The sequence below is a fragment of the Quercus suber genome, unplaced genomic scaffold, assembly GCF_002906115.3.
Source record: "Quercus suber isolate HL8 unplaced genomic scaffold, Cork oak 2.0 scaffold_324, whole genome shotgun sequence".
Lineage (NCBI taxonomy): Eukaryota > Viridiplantae > Streptophyta > Magnoliopsida > Fagales > Fagaceae > Quercus > Quercus suber.
In genome coordinates this window covers 725,993-745,571 of record NW_027069777.1, presented here as the reverse complement: position 1 = coordinate 745,571, position 19,579 = coordinate 725,993, and the positions used below count along the sequence as shown (strand labels likewise).

General features: G+C 36.9%; 3 protein-coding genes across 5 annotated transcripts; all 3 read right to left on the bottom strand.

Annotated features, from left to right (window-relative positions):
* Positions 1-954: 954 nt before the first annotated feature.
* On the bottom strand, positions 955-3,638 carry LOC111995901 (pentatricopeptide repeat-containing protein At5g66520). Of its 2 annotated transcripts, none has more exons than XM_024027849.2 (2): positions 1,665-3,638; positions 955-1,150 (listed from the first exon to the last, which is right to left on the bottom strand). In XM_024027849.2, the coding sequence occupies exon 1, from the start codon at positions 3,609-3,611 to the stop codon at positions 1,950-1,952; it is 1,662 nt and encodes a 553-aa protein (XP_023883617.2). In that variant the 5' UTR covers positions 3,612-3,638; the 3' UTR covers positions 955-1,150; positions 1,665-1,949. The 2 variants fall into 2 exon arrangements, with proteins under 2 accessions (XP_023883617.2, XP_065639065.1); XM_065782993.1 differs by having other exon boundaries at positions 1,797-3,638.
* Positions 3,639-4,136: 498 nt separating this feature from the next.
* LOC111995858 (mitochondrial metalloendopeptidase OMA1) lies at positions 4,137-9,896 on the bottom strand. 2 transcript variants are annotated; one of them, XR_010632847.1, is made up of 4 exons: positions 8,896-9,896; positions 8,604-8,752; positions 4,738-4,891; positions 4,497-4,602 (listed from the first exon to the last, which is right to left on the bottom strand). XR_010632847.1 is itself a non-coding variant. In XM_024027808.2 (3 exons), the coding sequence occupies exons 1-3, from the start codon at positions 9,841-9,843 to the stop codon at positions 4,353-4,355; spliced, it is 1,347 nt and encodes a 448-aa protein (XP_023883576.1). In that variant the 5' UTR covers positions 9,844-9,896; the 3' UTR covers positions 4,137-4,352. The 2 variants fall into 2 exon arrangements, 1 of the variants encoding a protein (XP_023883576.1); XM_024027808.2 differs by lacking the exon at positions 4,738-4,891 and having other exon boundaries at positions 4,137-4,602.
* Positions 9,897-10,983: 1,087 nt separating this feature from the next.
* On the bottom strand, positions 10,984-19,323 carry LOC111995627 (DEAD-box ATP-dependent RNA helicase 7). The gene is made up of 14 exons (XM_024027548.2): positions 18,690-19,323; positions 18,053-18,187; positions 17,802-17,942; positions 17,569-17,680; positions 17,229-17,299; positions 16,912-17,066; positions 16,691-16,802; positions 15,795-15,896; positions 15,649-15,709; positions 15,394-15,562; positions 15,216-15,312; positions 14,997-15,091; positions 11,475-11,608; positions 10,984-11,195 (listed from the first exon to the last, which is right to left on the bottom strand). The coding sequence occupies exons 1-14, from the start codon at positions 19,191-19,193 to the stop codon at positions 11,029-11,031; spliced, it is 2,055 nt and encodes a 684-aa protein (XP_023883316.2). The 5' UTR covers positions 19,194-19,323; the 3' UTR covers positions 10,984-11,028.
* Positions 19,324-19,579: the final 256 nt, after the last annotated feature.

Here is a 19,579-nt window from a genome sequence, read left to right as displayed (position 1 = left end):
TTTGTTACCTTGCCATAGTTGGCAAAGTTGGTTTTAGTATATATTCAAGTACAAAATTTAACTACAAAATTGATTGTAGCCTAAAGTTACAACCTTAATAAAATAAACGTTATTACATACTTTAAAAATCTAACCATTGAATTACATATTCTTTACGCTCTTAATCCACATATCAAATTTTGTGTCAATCAGATATATTATTTACTATATAATCTATAAGTTTATATTTTACGCACAATTTTAAACTACAAAAACTTGCAATTTAAACAATTTATTGATGACATAACTATTGATCTTTAATTTTTTAGAAAATTTTCAAGTATGAAGGATATAAGAAGAAGATGTAATCTAATTATAGATTTGTCAAAATTCACCTCCAATAAAAAAATATTAAGTAAGGTTGTAGCATAAGACTACAACCAATTTTGTAGCTCAACTTTGTCCTATATTCAATATTTGTTATTCAATATTAGGTTGATCATCATTAATCAGCATAAATTTCACCATGTGATGGAGTAATTCACAGATGGGTTATGTATCTCGGAGCAAGAGATGCTTGGTAATTAAAGAATATTGAAGTTTGGGTTGCAAACTTCCCCCCCCCCACCCCCCCCCCAAGCGATAAGTAATACTATCTGAAGTATGACCTTATTTTCTTATTCAGCTATGACAATGATTTAATTTATTCATGCACTACCACATTCATAATACATGGAAGGTTATACTTATATGGATGTGAGGTCCGATCACATACCTAACAATGTACTAGATGCACATGTTGCAGGATGGGAAGCTTTGTTCTTGATGATACCTTCCCCGCGATAAGTAATACTATCTGAAGTATGACCTTATTTTCTTATTCAACTATGACAATGATTTAATTTATTCATGCACTACCACATTCATAATACATGGAAGGTTATACTTATATGGATGTGAGGTCCGATCACATACCTAACAATGTACTAGATGCACATGTTGCAGGATGGGAAGCTTTGTTCTTGATGATACCTGACCATTGGATTCAGAGAAAACAGGTCGGCTTTCATTGAGAAGACTTTCATGGCTGCTGATCTTTCAATTAATATTTTCTTCTTTCCATCAGACTGAATTTAAGTCAAGATAAACGTTGTAGAGAAAATATGGAAACCTGCAAATCAAGATAATATAATGAAGATTAGTATTTTGACAACCAAAATTCTGAAAGTAATCAAGTTTAAGAATTTTTGTGATACAAACACAATTAAGTACACAGATCAACTAATCACAAGAAACAGAGCTACATGTTTTCACCAACTAATTAACAAAACACTAAAAGATTAGGCTTTCTTCAGATCTCAGGCTTCTGCAAAGAATTTGGTCTGAGAGACTTAAGTAGATATAAGAAAACAACATTTGAGATGATATATCCTATGACAATATATTGGTACATGGATAACTGGCACATCAACCCAAGATCAATATAAAAGCAATCATACTTCATATTTACTACTACTTAAATTCAGAAATATTCCATTACGTAATACGGATAGAATCACAGTCCACTTATTGAAGACACAGTATAAATTCATATTCAATGCCAAGAAGAACAAAGTGAAATGATTTAATTTCTACAGGACATTGACAACCCTAGATATTTACAAGAATAGCTCCTACATGCTTACATGATAATTTTGGCTCAGTAATGGTGAGCAGATGTAAATTTTGTCAGAACACATGGGTTGCCTAAAAAATAAGGTTAAATCAAGAGCGACCTTATTCTCCTAGGGATGTATATCTCATTCCCTTAAGTATACCTCGATAAATGTCCCTCATACAATAAATTCCTTTTCATAATAGTGCTTGGAGGTTCTTGAATAACTTTCAATAACTCTACAAACAGCAGAATGTCAGTTTCCCAAGTGTGAACATATAAACAAATTCCTTTGTAACAAAACTTAACTATATTATCACATAATGTTTGCCTTCAATGAATTCTTATTATGATCAAGCATAAATCCTTCTATCTTCATCATGTTACTAAACCCATTCAAAATACAGACTACTTCCTCCATTAGAACATCAGGTGATCCTCTCACTGAAAATTCATAGACAGCCCCATCAACTTCAATCATGCTGCAGCCTGGGACTTCCTTCTTTATCCCTTTTTCTTTCATCAAGGCTCTAATTCTCTTTACGTCATCAAATCTATTAGCTTTGGCATATACATCACAAAAGTTCACATAAAAAGCATAGTTCAGAGGTTCCAAATCAATTAAATACTGTGCCACCCTTTCTCCTAATTCTACGTTCCCATGCATTTGACAACCTCCAAGTAACGCACCCCAAACAAACACATCTGGCTCCATTGGCATGCCTCTAATAAGCTCTTCTGCCTCTCCAAAAAGCCCAGCACGGGCAAGTGCATCAACCATACAAGCATAGTGATAAACCTGTGGTTCAATTGAGTAAGCACGTCTCATCATGTCAAAACACCATCGTCCTTTCTCTACTAGACCAGAGTGAGCACAAGCCGACAATAGCCCAACAAATGTCACATGGTTAGGCTTCACCCCAAGCATTTCCATCTCTTCAAAAAGATCAAAAGCCTCTTTACAAAACCCATGAAGAGCAAACACTGATATCATTGCTGTCCATGCCAAGGTATCCCTTTTAGGCATATCCTTAAAGGCCTCATATGCTTTTTCCACACATCCGCATTTGCCATACATATCAACCAATGCCGTGCCAATTACCACATCACACTCTAGGCCACTTCTCCTTAAGTAACCATGCACCCATTTACCATGATCAATTGCACCAAGATAGGCACAAGCTGAAAGGACACTAGCAATTGTAATCTTGTCCGGTCTAACCATCTCATCCCTTACCATCTGCATTTCATGGAAAAATTCCAAGGCCTCCTTCGGCCGACCACCTTGAATGAACCCCACTATAATTGAATTCCAAGTTATAACATTCCTCTTCTTCATCCTCCTGAACAATTCCAACGCCTTATCAAGTTCCCCCCTTCTCAAATACCCAATAATCATCGAGTTCCAAGAAACAACATCCCCGTTCGACATTTCATCAAACATCTTCCGGGCAAAACTCAAATACCCACATACCGAATACAGACTTATCAAAGAATTCCCAACAAAAGCATCATTACCAAATCCAAACTTGATGGCATGGGCATGAATGCTTCGGCCTGTGTCACCCTCGAGCCTCGTCGTGCATCCCTTTACTAGGAATGGAAAAGTGAGGAAATCAGGTGCAATGCCATCACAAAGCATTTGCTTATATAGAATCAAGGCCCGACATGAAGAATTTGTGTCATCAACTCCATTGATTTTAGTAGCATAAGCTCTGATCATTATGTTATAGATAGAGGTATTTGGGTTGTTTATGAGTCGGAAAACATTGGCAGCATAGGTGAGAGAGCCCCAATCAGAAATGGCGCAAAAGTAAAGCAGACGAGTAATGAGAAAATGTTGGTCATTGTTTGAAAGATTTGGACAAGTCAGGATATGGGTATGGATTTGTTTAAGCTCTCTCATGTTCTTGCATTCTTGGACTAAACTTGAGATTGTGTTCTTCAATGTATTTTTTAGGTGTTGGGCTTCTTTCATTTTCTCACCTTATGGTTGGCTATGGCTAGCAAGCCTAGCATGATCCTTATTTATATGTTACCATAACATTTTGGCCATTTTTCCAAATTATTCTTTTTTTTTTTCGTTTTTTGAGATAACATAACATCTTCCCAAATTATTTTAAGTAATATAGAGTAATTAAATGGCTAATTTTTGAAAATCACCAAAGATACCTCGTAATGCAAGGAGGGAAAACTCTGTGAAGTATCAAATGGGCAAAATTTATGCAGCAAAAACTAAATTCAATCACTGATTATAATGCACCAAAAATTGTGTATGTGGTTCATTAGTCAATGCCAACCAGAGCTCCACTTTTCACCTCGTTCCACTGGATAACCAGGTGCCATTTTCTTGAAATGATAAAGGTCCAATCTCTCACAAAGGTGCAAATTAAACCAATAAGCATAAAAGATATAACAAATCGGGAATGCATAAACATGGATACAGATAAAATAGAAACCATTTAGTTTTCAACATAAACAAAAATGGTTAAAAAAGAGAGAATTCTCTAAGAACCCGGAAATGGAATAAGATAATAGGCTCAACTTGAAAAGAATCCCAATCCGCATAAATACAGTTACAGATAAAAAAATGTTACTAAATAAAATTAAAATTACAATTACGGAAAAATTAAGCAAAAAGAGGAAGGCTTAGAACTTGACAGCCAGCTTCCCTCCAACTACACAGCAAAGCAAGTTAAACATTGGTGTTTGTGTTGTCCTACAGAAAACCTTCGATTCCACGACCTGATCTTACTTCCCTGTATATGCCAAGAGCTTCTTCCATGACCTGGGCTTGAGCCAGCAACTTAGCTCTCTTCTTTCCAGATGGATGGGTTGAAAGATAATCCCTGAGAGCTGATTCGCCTGTCACCTGTCCCAACTTCTCGTACACTTTGGGGGCCACACGAGGATCATATCCAGCTGAGGCCATCAACAGCAGCCCTATGTAGTCTGCCTCCATTTCCATCCTGCAAAGACAATTTATACAAAAGGGTGAGCACACATCAGAAAATAGGATCATGTTTCACCTCTGTCTGTCCTACTATATGGCTTGCTGTTATCTGTCCAACTATCTCTGAAAGAGAACATAGTAGACCAAGTACCTTCTGGAATCATTAAAGGCTTCGTGTCTCAATTTTTTAGTTATCAATTCTACCCATTAGGACTCACACCACATTTCTGCTTGCCAGGAGCTTGTCCTGTAATGTGATCTAAAGCATCCATTATGCTAATCAAGCAACACTCTTCTTCAGAGTCCTGCAACCATTCCAACTACCAATCTTAAGCAATTCCCTTCACCTCCAATGCTGAAACTGAAATTCTGCAATTTCACCTAGCCTTTCTTCAATAATTTACTTACTAAAAAAGGGGAAAGGAAAGGGGGGCAAAAAAAAATTCCTTTCAAGACAAAGCAACTTTATTAAGGAACTGTCTGTAATGCTCACTAAACACATTTGAGAGGAACCATATTCAAGCATACGTTGTTAATTTATTCAAAAGGTCACTTGGTAATTTTGCACAAGGTTGAATCAGCTCCAGAACATTCTATTTCACCTTATAATCCAAAGATTGGTGTCTATTTTTTTATCAAACAGATGGTCAGACCAACAAACTCAAGGAAGATAAACTAAGAACTTTCGTCATCATATGATTACAAAAAGCCATTGCAAGCACAGAGAGAGTGGTTGTCTTCCCTTCAGCACTAATCCAAATGTTGGTAAAAACAAAAAAAAAATCGAATTACACAGGGCTCTAACTAAATAATGTGAGTTTAAAGATGAGATCTGTAGGAATCAAAGACTCCAACATGATCAGAAATATGAAAAACAAAGAATGGAACAAATTGAAGTATAGAACCTTTACAAAGGAACTAAAAATGATGTTGCGATACAGAGTCTGAAAGAGTAATCTACATAATGCATTTTGTCATGAAGAACAAAAAAAATCCTAGACATTCTGCCAATACAACGGGCCAAACAATTATTTTTTAATTCATTATGTTAGGTGTTGGCACGACCCGCCATCTCTTCAATGACGAGTCGCCTTTTAATTATCAAGCTTCAGATATTGCATGGTCTTGCATACATAAGTAAAAGGAATCTCTGATACAAGATATGATTCGTCCAACTCTAAAATCACAATATTCAAAGCAAACTTAATACATTGCTCATCCTTTATAAGTTATAACAAAATAACGGATAGCTTTAAAGATAAAATTAATATTTTCATGAAGCTTGGTACATTTTTTAACCACCAAACAGTTTGCTATCTATAGGAAAAAGAGAGAAGGGTATTGATTGATTCCAACCAAGAAATTTCAATAATTTATGGATCAGTATGTAATTAACACTCTGTTTTCTTATCTAGTACTGAATGTGAAACATATAATCAACACTCATGCAAAAAAGTAAAAGTTTTTCCTTACAAAGATTTGGAATCCAGGTACCATACTAACAGCACCTTTGCTTAGAATATTCTTCATATCCTACTAAGCAATAAAGCTATGTTTCATAAACCATAAGAGAGGTCAATTTTTTTTTTTTTTTTTTTTTGGATTGGTAAATAATAACTTTATTGAAAAAGAAGAAGAAGAAGAAGAAAGAGCCAGTTCCTTGGTACACAGGTAGCGTACAAGGATTGCAAAGGACTACCCACAATTACATAAATCTCCAAAATCTAAAACAGAGGGTGCGTCAAGACCACTCAAAGTCCTCCATTCCAATAAAGACAGAAGGAAAATGTGCTCCAACTCTATGATAGAACGTTCCTCCCCTTCAAAGATTCTGTTGTTCAGTTCTCTCCATATGTTCCACATAAAACATTGCGGAATAACACCCCAAACAGATGCCATCCTATGTCGCCCACCACCTCTATGCCAATAAGCAAGCAACTCAACTGCTTGACCCATGAGATACCAAACAAACTAAACACAAAGGACCATAAATCCGAGGCAAAAGGACAATGAATGAGCAGGTGACCCACCAATTCCTCCCAATCTTGTTTACACATACAACAACTCTTAACAAAACAAATATTTCTCTTCCTCGAACTATAAAAAGTTAAAATCCTCCCCTTCACCACTTTCCAAGTGAAAAAAGCTAGCTTAGTATGAGCTTTCACCTTCCAAATACTTTTCCAAGGGAATGAGCAATTACCTCCATCAGATAAGATTGAATAAAACGATTTTACCTCAAAAGAACCACTCCAAGCTACTACCCACACCACTTTATCTTCCTCATTCCCATCCACCTTAGAAGAATAAGGAAGATCAAAGAAGGATTCCAAACTTGTCAGTTCCCAATCTTTCATTGGTCTAACGAAAAGCACATCCCAGTGTGCAATCCCATTATGCCAACACAAATACTCCGCCACAAACGTATCCTTTTTCCTAGCTACGTGATACAACATCGGAAATGCTTCATTGAGAAATGACTCCCCACACCACAAATTGTCCCAAAAAACAGATTCAAAGACCCCTTCCCACCTCAAATCTTATATTTTAGAAAATCTTTCCCAAACACCTCTAATGTACTTCCATACAATGATATTTAGGAAAACCTCAGTCACCTCTAATTATCATCCAACCGTGAAAATACACAGGATAACCTGCTGTCCAGGGGTGTAATGCTGGAAAACTAGGTGACTAAATTTGAGATCTTACTACACTGAACCCAGATCCATGTACATCCAAATAATTATTGATTACTAAGAACTAATTATTCTGATAATTCAATAATTGGGGAAGGAGAGATTTGAACCATAGATGTCTCCCTTGGAAACACCAAGAGGTGCCAACCAGTTGAGCTACAAGGCTCTTGGCGCTTACCAAGAACAAATTATTGCAACAGCTATTGTAGCTATTCACAGTTTTCCTTAAATATGAATCATCTTCCCTCAGAACTCATCCACCATATGCTTGCAATTACTAGCAATTATAGAGTTTGCAAACTAATAATCCCAACAGCTATAGTGTGTTTTTATTATTTTTCTTAACCCAATAAAGCATCTCCACATAAACCTTTTTAAGATGGTCAGTGGAACAAAAAGTTTATACCAATTCAAAAAAAAAAAAAAAAAAAAAGAAAGAAAGAAAGAAAGAAATCAATGAAATGGAATTTGATGGCAAAACTTAATGGAATAACAACAAAATATAGGAGTAAATTGGAGCCACCAAAAAAGTCAAAAAGCTTTCAGGTTATGATATTGTGGTGCATCAGGTCAGATACACCAAACCCCCTACCCCCAACACACATACACATGTTACTAATAACTCAAACCACAGCAAAGCAAATGATTTATCCAGGAACCTTATGGAGGTTTCTAATATTCAGCCTTATTGTCTCATTCTAAATAATTACATCAAAATATAAGAAACTTTTCTTAAGCAGAAATATTGTGATTACCCAATATATCTCAGAAGTTTATCTCCATGCTGAAATGTAATGTTCTTTACATTCTTTGGGTTAACTTTCATTAGAATAAATTAGAAGGCTCACCCCCATTCTTTAGGTTAACCACACATTGGGACTGACACTAGCCCCACAGTACTCACTGTTTGGAATTATCATGTTGCCTTGTTGGGCACTTCATGTTGATGCAATTCAAATCCTTGTACACATACATAAAACTGATACTAAGACTTGTAACGCATGCCAATAACATTGACACTTATCCAAAGAGCAATTCAGCAATAGCCATGACTACTGCTCACACCGATTGTGCAATGTACATCACATTTCTAGTTTTAGTCATCTCGAAATCTTAGTAAAGCTAAAACCAAATATTTGCAGGATGAATTGAACTGCAGGTATGACAGAAAAGTCAACAACAAAACAGCATCAAGCATCAAAATTCTCAAACTTTCCCATATATGCATCTCACCAAAGATCAAAACAGAACAACAATATCAAAAAATACAAACCATAAAAAGAGAAATTTAACATGTGATCCATCAGGCAATATAGGGTACCTCCGGGAGAAAGGAAGCCTCAGGAAAAGAGTTGACATTGTGTTGACAATATCAGGCGTAACAAACTGATAAAGTATCAGTTGTAGAATTGCAAACCACAGGTTCTTCGTAATCCCCTCAGCCGCATGTCGAGCCACAGCATGCCCAACCTAACCAATCAATTAGACCAATGTAAACATATTTGACCAGTGATCACTGATCACACAAACACAATGAGCAAGCTGTTTTTAACTCCCACATATTACAATTACAGCAACAAAGAGCTAAAGAATAAAGCAGTATATCTCTATACCTCATGCCCAATTATAGTTGCTATCTCAGCATCAGCCTTAAATTGTTCAAGCAAGCCCGTAAACACGACAATCTTCCCGCCCGGTAAACAGAATGCATTAACAACAGGCTCATTGACCACCAAAACCTCCCAATTCAATCCTTCCAAATGCGAAGTGGCTGATAGAGACCCTCTCTCTTGACCTTTCTTCCTGCTTTTCTGAACCCAACTATCATCAAGAATTTCATCATCTTTAAACCACTTCCCTTCCTCAGTCTCCTTCAATGCCATCAACGTCTCATGGCCCCTCGCCTCTACGCCTATGCTCTCCTCCGATGCATAACTCATATCACTCCACACCTGATCACTCCTCAACCCTCTCTGCAATGCCTCAATTATATCCTTTGCTATCAGTCTCACCCTCACGCTGTCAGGGTGTATTGCAGACAATAATTTGCCCTTAAAGCCTGCCTTCATTTGCTCAAATTGCGTCTCTCCCAGCCTCCTCTCCATGCTTTTCGACAAAAGCACGAAATGGGTTCGCTTCGTATATGGGACTGTCTCCAAATTCCCAAAATACACAGTTATGAAAACCCCAGAACCCACAAGAACCACTACCAGCACAGTTCTTGGGTTCTGAAACCACCGCTGAGGCCCTCGTGGCCTGAAATGCTGAACCCGGTACCGATCAACGTAGTAATATCTCTTAGCACCTCCTAGAAAAGGGTTGGAATGAATCTGATTGAACCGAATTCTATTGGGTGAAACTTGTAAACCAAGTCTTTGAGAAATACAAGAATATGAAGAAAACCCAGAAAGCTTATTAGATTTATTGGAAGTGAAAATCGAAGAACCAGTTTGGGAAATTCTAGAAGTGGGTTCTTGAATTGGAGCTTTGGGGGTTACAATCTTGGAAGTGTAACTTCGAAAAGTATCGAGTGCGAGCTTTGCTCTTCGTTGGTATCCCATGACTTGGGAAGAACAAGAACAAGAACTCAGCTCGTTTTTTTTTTTTTTTTTTTTGGATAGTTTCAGACAAACACCGAACATCAAAAGCCTATGTCTTCCAAAGTGAAAGAAAAAGCGAAAAGAATCAGAAAAGATTTGAGTTTAAGAAAAAAAAAGGTAACATACGACCAGGTGAGAGTCAGAGAGTGTTAAGGCAGATGACTGTAGACGTGTTAAGAAGAACAAGAAGCTTGGAGTGGAGGCTGTAGACGTTTCTGGAAGTTTTTTTTTTTTTTTTTTACAGAATTTCTATTCTAGCATATTGTGTGTGTGTGTATATATATATATGCAAGAAACTCCCACTTTGGTGCTTAAACCATATCTCTTATCTCTCACCCTGCATAAGTATTTATATTTATAGAATAATCACCACACTAAAAATGTGCGGTATTGTCTCAAAGTTGTTAAAGTTTGTGAAAAGTGGGAAATCGGTGGACTAGTATCTTTTAGAGCAGCTGAGTTTGGTTTTTGGACAAACAGATACGGATGAATGGACAAAGTACAGCTACTACTCTTACTTAAAAAAAAATTAATATAATTACATATTTTAAAAATCTAACTAATAAATTATATATTCTTGTCAAATATTATATCAATCAAATATTATATACTATTTAATTTATAAATTATTATTTAATTTATAAACTTATTTTTTATGCATAATTTTATATTACAAAAAATTTAAATTTAAATATTTGATTGATATTAATATGATATAACTATTAATTTTTTATTTTCTTAAAATTTTGCATTGATAGTAAATCTAAAAAAAGGTATTTTGAGTTCATTTGGTAATGTTGTTCTAGTAACATTGCTTGTATTTTTTGAAAATACATGAGTAAAAAAATGTAAAAATACGTATAATATTATTTAAAAACTGAAAACTATTGTTTAAATAAATGGTAACAAACAAACCTTAATGTGTAAATGTATTAGGATACATTTCTGTAATGGTTCCCAGGTTGGTAATTAGTTCAGGGATTATAATTACTCAAAGAAGATAATGGTGATTTCAAAAGGATATTTCCAAAAATATTGGAACAGCCATTCCTACAAGACTAAGTAAAACAGTTATAAGTCCTTCACCATCTTTTGCCAGTGTTGCCACGACCTCTCCCGCCACTAGAGCCAAACCTATCATTTCTTCTACCAGAAAAAACCACCACCACCTCTGCCGCCTCTTCCACCAGAAAACCTACTCCCACCAGAAAAACCACCACCACTACCAAATCTTCCCCTGGGCTGTTCTCTTTCTCTCAAGGGCGGCAATGCTTTCAATACCTCTAAGCTCACATTAGCAGCATTTTCCTGACCTGAAGCCACCAAAAAAAAGAGCCAGTCAAATATACAATCAAAGACGTAAGACTTCAGTAGCAGAGTGTAGGGTAAATCAAATGTTAAACTGCTGGAGTATGACTCAGAAAACTATTGAGAAAGTATGGTAGTATCCAGTACGTGCAATATCCAAGGACTAATCAGTAATCACAAAAATAACGATGCGGGAAATACAGCCTTTAGCAGCAAAAAGAATGATAAACAGATTAAGGACGCAATTACAATGAACCCACTGTACTAACACTAATGATCCTTACCAGCAAGAAATGTATCCAAATCTCCAGCAGGAACATCAAACACGGCACCCTTTCCATCTGCAGTGAGAGCTAGACCCTGCACTGCCTCTACCTTCTCCTCAGGCAAGAATCTCTTCAGGACATTAAAAGCAAAACTGAACACAATTCACAGATTCGTCAATTCAGGCAGAAGTCAACAATTATCCATCATTATCAATCAATTCATTAATACCAGCAATTAGTAGTTAAAACAAATAAAAAAACAACCAATACCAATTTATTTTAACACACAAACAAAACTCCAGAGAAAGTAGATCTTCCATACTTAGGACAACAGTCCATGTCAATGTAACTCATCATATATACAATTACTTAGATGGCTATGGTAAACATCTTTAGAATACATATAACTTGATTTTACAGCCAAATTAATTGAAAGTTAAAGAACAATAAACACAGCTTTCTTTTGAACCCCAAAACATGAGGCAATATCTCTATGCACCTTCTATGTAATGGTGCAAACACTGGACAAATCCAATACACAATGCTGCCATCAACGAAAACGATTAGTATACCCATAATTTAGCCTTTTAACTTGGCACGTCAAGTATTCAGAAAGTTTTCCCCCCCATCCAACAAATCACAACAAAGGCTTTTTTATGTTAACTGAGTGTTATCAGGCGGTTTTACTTTTTCTTACTTTTTTTTTTTGTTGGGGGGTGGGGGGGGNGAACAGCCATTCCTACAAGACTAAGTAAAAATCCTAGAGGAAGAGCAGGCTTCAATCCCATTTTTTTGTTCATTCATACAAGATGTTCCTGACAAGTGACAACCCTCATATACGAAGTCCAGCTTGCACAGGCAGACTCTCTGTATCAGCTTAGTTTGTGTCGAATTTCAAGTATTCAGACACCAAGTAACATGCAATGGCATGACCTAAAAGCTGCAGAAAGATAAGGTATACATCTCTTACTAATGACACCCAAACATCACTTCTAAAGGATATCCAGAATGGTTCTTAAATCATCCATCTGCTAAGCCACGTGGAGGCAAAAATATGACAAAAGAATACATGTACTCTTTTTTGTGAATCATTAAATATAGATAGAAAACGATGTTTAAGAATACATATTCAATTACTTTTTCTTGTGAATCATTAAAATAAACATTCAAATTCGTTCGTGGTCTCACATTTTTAGCAAAGACGAGACCCAAAATGGGGAGACATGGAAAAATCCCCAAAACCTAAACAAATAACTCAGAACACGCTAAAAAGTAAAAAAAGAAAAGAAAATTTCTATACTGAGCCAATCTAGATTCGAAGTTTTCCTCATACATGGCCCTATATTGAATATCTTCTTCATTATCACTCGTACCCTGCCCCTACAACAAATTAATTTAGACCATTGGCTACTTGATAATAAACAGTTTATAAGTCCTTCACCATCTTTTGCCAGTGTTGCCACGACCTCTCCCGCCACTAGAGCCAAACCTATCATTTCTTCTACCAGAAAGTCCTACTTTTTTGTGAGGTAATCGGAGCGATGGAGCGATGCGGAGACGGACCGACGGAGCGAGGCGGAGACGGAACGACGGGAGCGAGAGGCAGCGACGGCGACGGAGACAGAGACGGAGCGAGAGGGACTGAGCAACACCGACGGTGACGGAGCGAGATGACTGAGCGAGAGACTGAGAGTGAAAGAGTGTGAGAGTGACTGAGAGTGAGAGCGAGAGAGTGTGAGAGCGACTGAGAGTGAGAGCGACTGAGAGAGTGTTTTGAAACTTAGTTTTTTTCTTTTTGAACGGGAGAGGTGACTGAGAGTGAGAGTGATCGACTGAGAGAGTGAGGAGTGATCGATTGAGTGAGAGGCGTGTTTTGAAACTTGTTTTGTTTTTGAAGTTTTTCTTGTGGGCGCGATGAGGGACGCGTGTTCTGGGCTAAGTTTATTGCTTTAGAAAACGACTCCAGTGGAGTCGTTTTTACAAGCACAGAAAACGACTCCAGTAAAGTCATTTTCTGTGCTTGTAAAAACGACTTCGGTGGAGTCGTTTTCTAGGCTCGTAAAACGACTCCACTAGGGTCATTTTCTAATCTACACTCACCACTCATCTACTGTTTAAAACAGGAAAATTGAGTCCAATCCAGTCAATTTTGTAACCCAAAAAACGACCACCTGTAGTCGAATTGTTAGAAAAGAAATATGTTTAAAACGTTGCTTAACTAATAATATTGTTTGAAATTTATAGTTATTTTATAAAAAAATCCAAACAATAGGTGTAAAATTCAATAGTGAAATCTGATGACAAGGAAAGTAATTGTAGACTTATAATATGAATAATAATAACAACAATAATAATATTGATAATGATGAAAACCTAGAAATTGAATTATAATTGACAAAGACAAAACAAAGGTTAATAACATTATATTGTCTAAAATAAGGGTATGTTTGGTTGTGATGAAAAAAGGGGAGCAGAAAATAGGAAAGAAAATGAGTGGGAGGTGGAGAGGAGAGAAAAAATGATGGGGGTCTAGTTGTTTCTCTCTGGGCACACCAAAACTCAATTTCCCCACCCATAATGCGTTTGTTGTTTTGCCTTTTTTTAAGGTGCTATTCGTTCCTCTTTTTTCCTTTCATCAATTTTGTTTTTTGTGTTTCTAGGCATTATTTGTTTCTTTTTTTTCCCCATTTTTTAATGGAGTGCATATGTGTGTGTAATAAATATTTTAAAAAATGTTATTTTTTGTTTTATCTAATAGGGACATGATTGTAAATTTATACAAACTACATTTTCTATCCTATTATTTTTCTTCTTAGGTCTTAGCCAATAAAATAGTTTTTCATCCTTCTACTTTTCGCTCCTCTAACCAAATACAAATGAGGAAAATTAAATTTCTTCTATCCTCCCATTTTTTTCATCATCTCCTCATTTCCATTTGGTTGGAGTGAAATAGGCTGGATTGAAAATGGGGAAGAGAAAATTAAGAGAGGGTGTGTTTGGTTGGGAGAGGCAAGTGGGGAAGAAATTGATGGGAGTCGACAATTTTCTCCCGAGCCACTAAAACTCTTTCTCCCCAAATTGGGAGAAAATAGAGTGTAAAACAAGCTTTACATTTTCGAACAAAATTACTCAGGGGGGGGGGGGTTTGAAGGGTGGCATATTTTAATTCATTGGACTATACCCTCATCTCTGACCTCATATTAAAACCCACAAAGCGAAGTAGATTGCAGAAAGTTTCAAAACTTTAAATCTAAAATTTCTCTTACAAGAACAAACAAAGCGGTCAACAAAATTAGCCACCCAACTGAAAAATCAATGCAGGCATATCCAAACTAGTCCAAGACATCAGATCCTGTTTCAAAATTCCTTTTACTTTTGGAGAATTGAACTACTGATACATGTGAACATCCTTGACATATTGACTCATATTCTACTTTTGCCAGAGGACACAAATCATCAAGTTTAAGATTCCAAAATGTAGCTTTGCACAGAAGGAAAAACATTAAAAATTAATAAGAAAATTTAGAGTTAGGTACTCACGATGGTGTATAGATTGAAGTTCCAGCTTCAAGATGTACAGTGACGTAATTTTCCATTGAAGTGAGAAGAGATCTTTTCTTTATTTCAGAATATCCCTGCACAGCATAAAATAATTTAAACATATTTCCAACCCAAAGCAGAAATAAGAAGTTAAAAGATAAGCAGAGAGATAAATTAAAGACAAATATACATAGTCAAGAGAGAGGATGAGAGACTCACAGCAGCCTTGGCAAGAGCCTTTGAAAGTAATGCAACTGCTGATAGACCAGAATTATTCAGCAACTCCTCAGCAGCAGACTCAAAAGCAGGAATTACACTGAATTTTCAAAGTATGTTATGCCTAGAGGCAATGAACCAAAATTATACATCAGATAACTTGAAAAAGAAGCATGCATACCTATCAGAGACTTGGATAATCATCTCTGCAGCTTGCTCTCCAGCAGCTTTAGCAATATCAGCTGGCTGAGGAGCAGATATGTGCTCAAACTTTACACCAGATTCTCTTTCTATCCTAGAAAAATTGGACTTTCTTGGATCATAAAGCATTACTGCCACTCCAGTATTACCTTGAAAAACAAAAATAAAACGTCATCTCAGTATACCATAACTCCAGTCATCCAAAACCAGAGGAAGTTCAAGTTTCAACAACTACCAGCTCTTCCTGTGCGTCCAGATCGATGGATGTAGTCTTCCACATCACGTGGAGGTTCACACTAAAGCACAAACACCAATTTCAGTATGCTTGAAATTAACATGCATTGCAAAGGTGGATGATTAATTAATCGCACAGACACAAACCTGGATGATTAATTGCACATCATGAATGTCCAAACCCCGTGCTGCCACATTTGTGGCAACTAATGTCATGAATTTTCCAGACCTGAACCCCGCGAGTGTGACCTGCAAGAATTACATCACAACTTAGAGAAGAATAAGAAAGAAAGATAGAAAGATTTCCCTCAAATAAAAGTTTATTTATATATATAGGTCATACGCAATACTCCCACATCTGCGGGTTCAGGAGGAGATACATATACTTATTAATACAATGATTCTTTTTAATGGTTTAATAAAATTATAATTTTCTTCCTTTCTCCCCTTGGTGAGATCATAGCAAAACTGTTTGTCGCATATAGAAAACAGTGGTCAACAATCTTATGATCAAATCTGATACCGACATCATAACAACTCTATCCAAGATACTTTATAAAATTTTTTAATACAATTGTGGACAGTAAAAATGCAGCTGGCTTGTAGCTAGACCCTTTGAAAATCCCTGAAGCAACTGAGCAATGAAGCAGAACCTTCAGTATACTGGATTGATTTCCATCAAATTTAAAAGAATAAAAATAATAATAAAATATTTTTTTGAGATTTTGGTTCTTTACTCCATATAGTAAGGAGAAGCACTATAAACATCACAAAATTATCTATTGATTATACCAAACACAGATTGAGAGAATCCACATTATTAGAAAAGAGCACAAAGTCAGTTCTTTTACTCCATATAGAGTATTAAAGGAGCCCCTAGAAACATCACAAGAGTAGCTATGGATTATATGAAACACAGGCTGGGAGAATCCGCATTTATTAGGAAAAAATTTATAGTAGCTACTTTCTGCTTGGACAACCATCTAAACCAAAAAAGAATTAATAAAAATGTAGAGCACCATGTAACTGCATAAACATCTTACCTCACGTTGAGACTGCTGTATATCCCCATGCAAAGGCCGTGCTCCAGGCAACAACCCAGAAAGTTGGGAAGCAGAATCTTTTGTTTCGGTAAAAATAATTGTCCGGCCTCCACTGAATCAGAAAAAATCCCACCGGGGAAGAAATGAGAAATGTAAATCAACTTGTAAAGGACATTGAAAAAATCTTATATAAAGTAAAGTGGACAATAGAAACAACAAACCTGCTGTAACAACGAATAATGTCTGGAATAAGCTGGGATCTTGCAGAGCTAGAACAGGGAAGAACAATGTGTCTAACATTGGTACTAGCCTTCATTTTCTCATTACCAACAAGGTCAGCAGTTTTCTTGTTTGGTTTAAGAAACCTAGCAGCAATCTAAAATGGGAAACACAGGTTTCAATCAGATGAGATAAGAACAAAATAAAAATATATATATTTGATTTCAAAGAAAATTTATATCATAAAAAGATTTAACCTCAGATTGAAAGCTGATTTCAGAAAGAGGTCATAACCAGAGATCTTAGTAAAATACTTAACCTGCTTAACCCAGTCAGGCAAGGTGGCACTGAAGAGCAGAGTCTGAACTTTATTAGCATCCTCTACTTTACCTGCAAAGTCCAAAGGAAACTGTTAAACTAAGAAGCATAGACACGAACACAACATGACACAGGACACGGACACGCACACAACAAAGTGAGGATACAACAATTAATTAATTGATTAGAACATATCTTGTATACTGTATTTATTTTTAGGCCTTTTTTAAAATTTTCAAAATAAATAACCATCAAAGTCTGAAAAACTATATTTTGCTTCCCGACATGCATGTAGGATTATGTCAGCCAGGGAATTTTGGGGTGTCCAATAAATTACATACCTAGAATTAGTTCAACATCATCAACAAAGCCCATCTTTAGCATTTCATCAGCCTCATCAAGGACCCGGAACTTCAAAGAGCTGAAGTCAATATTCCCCCTCTCTATGTGATCCTGCAACAAAGTTGGAAAGAAAACCATAAGCACTAGAAATACCTAAACCAGAACTCTTAACATTAGTAGTCTAAGGTATCTCACAGTTTCACCTAAAATGAAAATGGTAATAAAAGGTTACCTTAATTCGACCAGGTGTTCCAATAGCTATATCAACCCCTCTCTTGAGTTTCATCTCTTGATCTCTCATATGAGCTCCCCCATACAAACAGCATGAAGTCAATCCCAACGATACACCATATGTATCAAAGTCAGCAGCCACCTGGATTTAACCCAAAGGAGGGCGTTAGAAACATAAAGCTTCAAGGAATCTAACATAAAGCTTCAAGGAATCATAAATTCCTTGAAAATTGCTTGTATAAAAAAAATTACCTGCTTAGCCAATTCTCTTGTAGGTAAAAGAACCAAAACACTTGGTGATCTCCCATATCCAGTTTTCCTTGATGCCTTAGATGCCCCATTCGTAAGTGACTCCAAGATGGGCAACACAAATGCCAGTGTTTTACCCTACATTGCAAACATAGCCAAGCTCAAAATCCAAAAATACAAACAGGAAAAAATTTTAGTACCAAACAGACCACATTCTTTTTTGTCACACCAACCTAGCCAAAGAACTACTAACAAGAAGTCTAGACAAACTGGCCTAGCATCATCGCTGGCCTTCCATCCAATACAAAGCAAACTAAACACAAACATCCATCAATTTCCAAAATGCTCTCCCCCTCCCCCCATCGTTGAAACTATCAGAGTATAAATTTCCCAAATGCTTTAAAAGCCCCAAATTTGAAAGTACATCCTCTATACAAAGAACTTCCCATGTCAGAGTTGCATCAAATTGAGTTCACACCATAACTAGGTTTACTAGCTTCAAAAATTGCTTCCCAATTAATCAAATTTAACACATATAATTCAAAACGAAATTTAACCTAAAACAATATAATTCATAAATACACAAACACACACACACACACATATACATATGGAGGCATATTTGCAGAGAAAGATATACCTGACCGGTGCGAGCGCGACCGACTAAATCAGAGCCGTCAAGGATGGTATCGAAGGTCATAGCCTGAATGGGAAACAAGGCCTCAATCCCCTTCTCCTTCAACTTGGCTTTCAAAGGCGCCGAAATCCGAAACCTCGACACGGCATTCGGATCCTCCTCCACGCTCTTGACCTCCTCTTCCTCACCGTCCTCAACCTTGGCCTTCTTGTTCTTCTTGCTCTTCTTCTCCGACTCCTCGGCCACGCTCTTCTTCGAGCTCACAGGCTCAACGAGCTCAGAGCTGGTCCCGCTCCTCTCCTCCTCCTCCTCCTCCTCGTCCATCTCCAACGCCTTGCGCTTCTTGGTCTCCTTCGTCTTCTTCGTCTTGCTCTTCTTCTCGCTGATTGGAGAATCGGCGGTTTCTAGGGTTTCGCCGTTGTTCTTCATCTTCCTGCTCTTCTTCTCCTTCTTGTCTTTAGGGGTGGTTTCCGTAAGCATGGAATCAGAGAGAGGCAGTGAAGGCATGGTTTTTATAGAGAGAAAAAGTGAATGTATATATGAATATATAGAGAGAGGCGTTTGTTTCTACTTTCTCCTGCTAACGAGAAAGGTGTGGCGATGAGTTACAGAAGCAGGAGAAAGAGAAGGAGGCAGAGAGTTTAGGGTTTGCGCCCTTTTGTTCAGCGGTTGAGCTATTTTGGGCCGTTGGATGGTTAAACCTTGTTTAGTTTTGATTGGGCCCGTTAGATTGGAATATTATGTGAACCAACGCCAACAGAGAATGTGCTATTTTCCGATTCCTTTGTGTGGTTGTTGACTCCTCCTCTAGATATTTTAGAAGAAAACTTTTATGGCCTGTTTGGATGTTTAAAAATGGAGGGGGAGTAGAGTAGAGGGAGGGAGAGTAATCT

Bases quoted from the DNA above. Each gene is read 5' to 3' on its own strand.
- LOC111995901 (XM_024027849.2), bottom strand. From the start codon at position 3,611: ATGAAAGAAGCCCAACACCTAAAAAATACATTGAAGAACACAATCTCA.
- LOC111995858 (XM_024027808.2), bottom strand. From the start codon at position 9,843: ATGGGATACCAACGAAGAGCAAAGCTCGCACTCGATACTTTTCGAAGT. The intron at 8,753-8,895 runs GTATAGAGATAT...TTGATTGGTTAG, and splicing joins CAACTATAATTGGGCATGAG to GTTGGGCATGCTGTGGCTCG. The intron at 4,603-8,603 runs GTACCCTATATT...TTGTCTTTGCAG, and splicing joins AGGCTTCCTTTCTCCCGGAG to GATGGAAATGGAGGCAGACT.
- LOC111995627 (XM_024027548.2), bottom strand. From the start codon at position 19,193: ATGCCTTCACTGCCTCTCTCTGATTCCATGCTTACGGAAACCACCCCT. The intron at 17,067-17,228 runs GTTAAGTATTTT...TTCCCATTTTAG, and splicing joins TGCCTGACTGGGTTAAGCAG to ATTGCTGCTAGGTTTCTTAA. The intron at 15,563-15,648 runs GTAGTTGTTGAA...TTGTTTTTCAAG, and splicing joins TGGACGCACAGGAAGAGCTG to GTAATACTGGAGTGGCAGTA.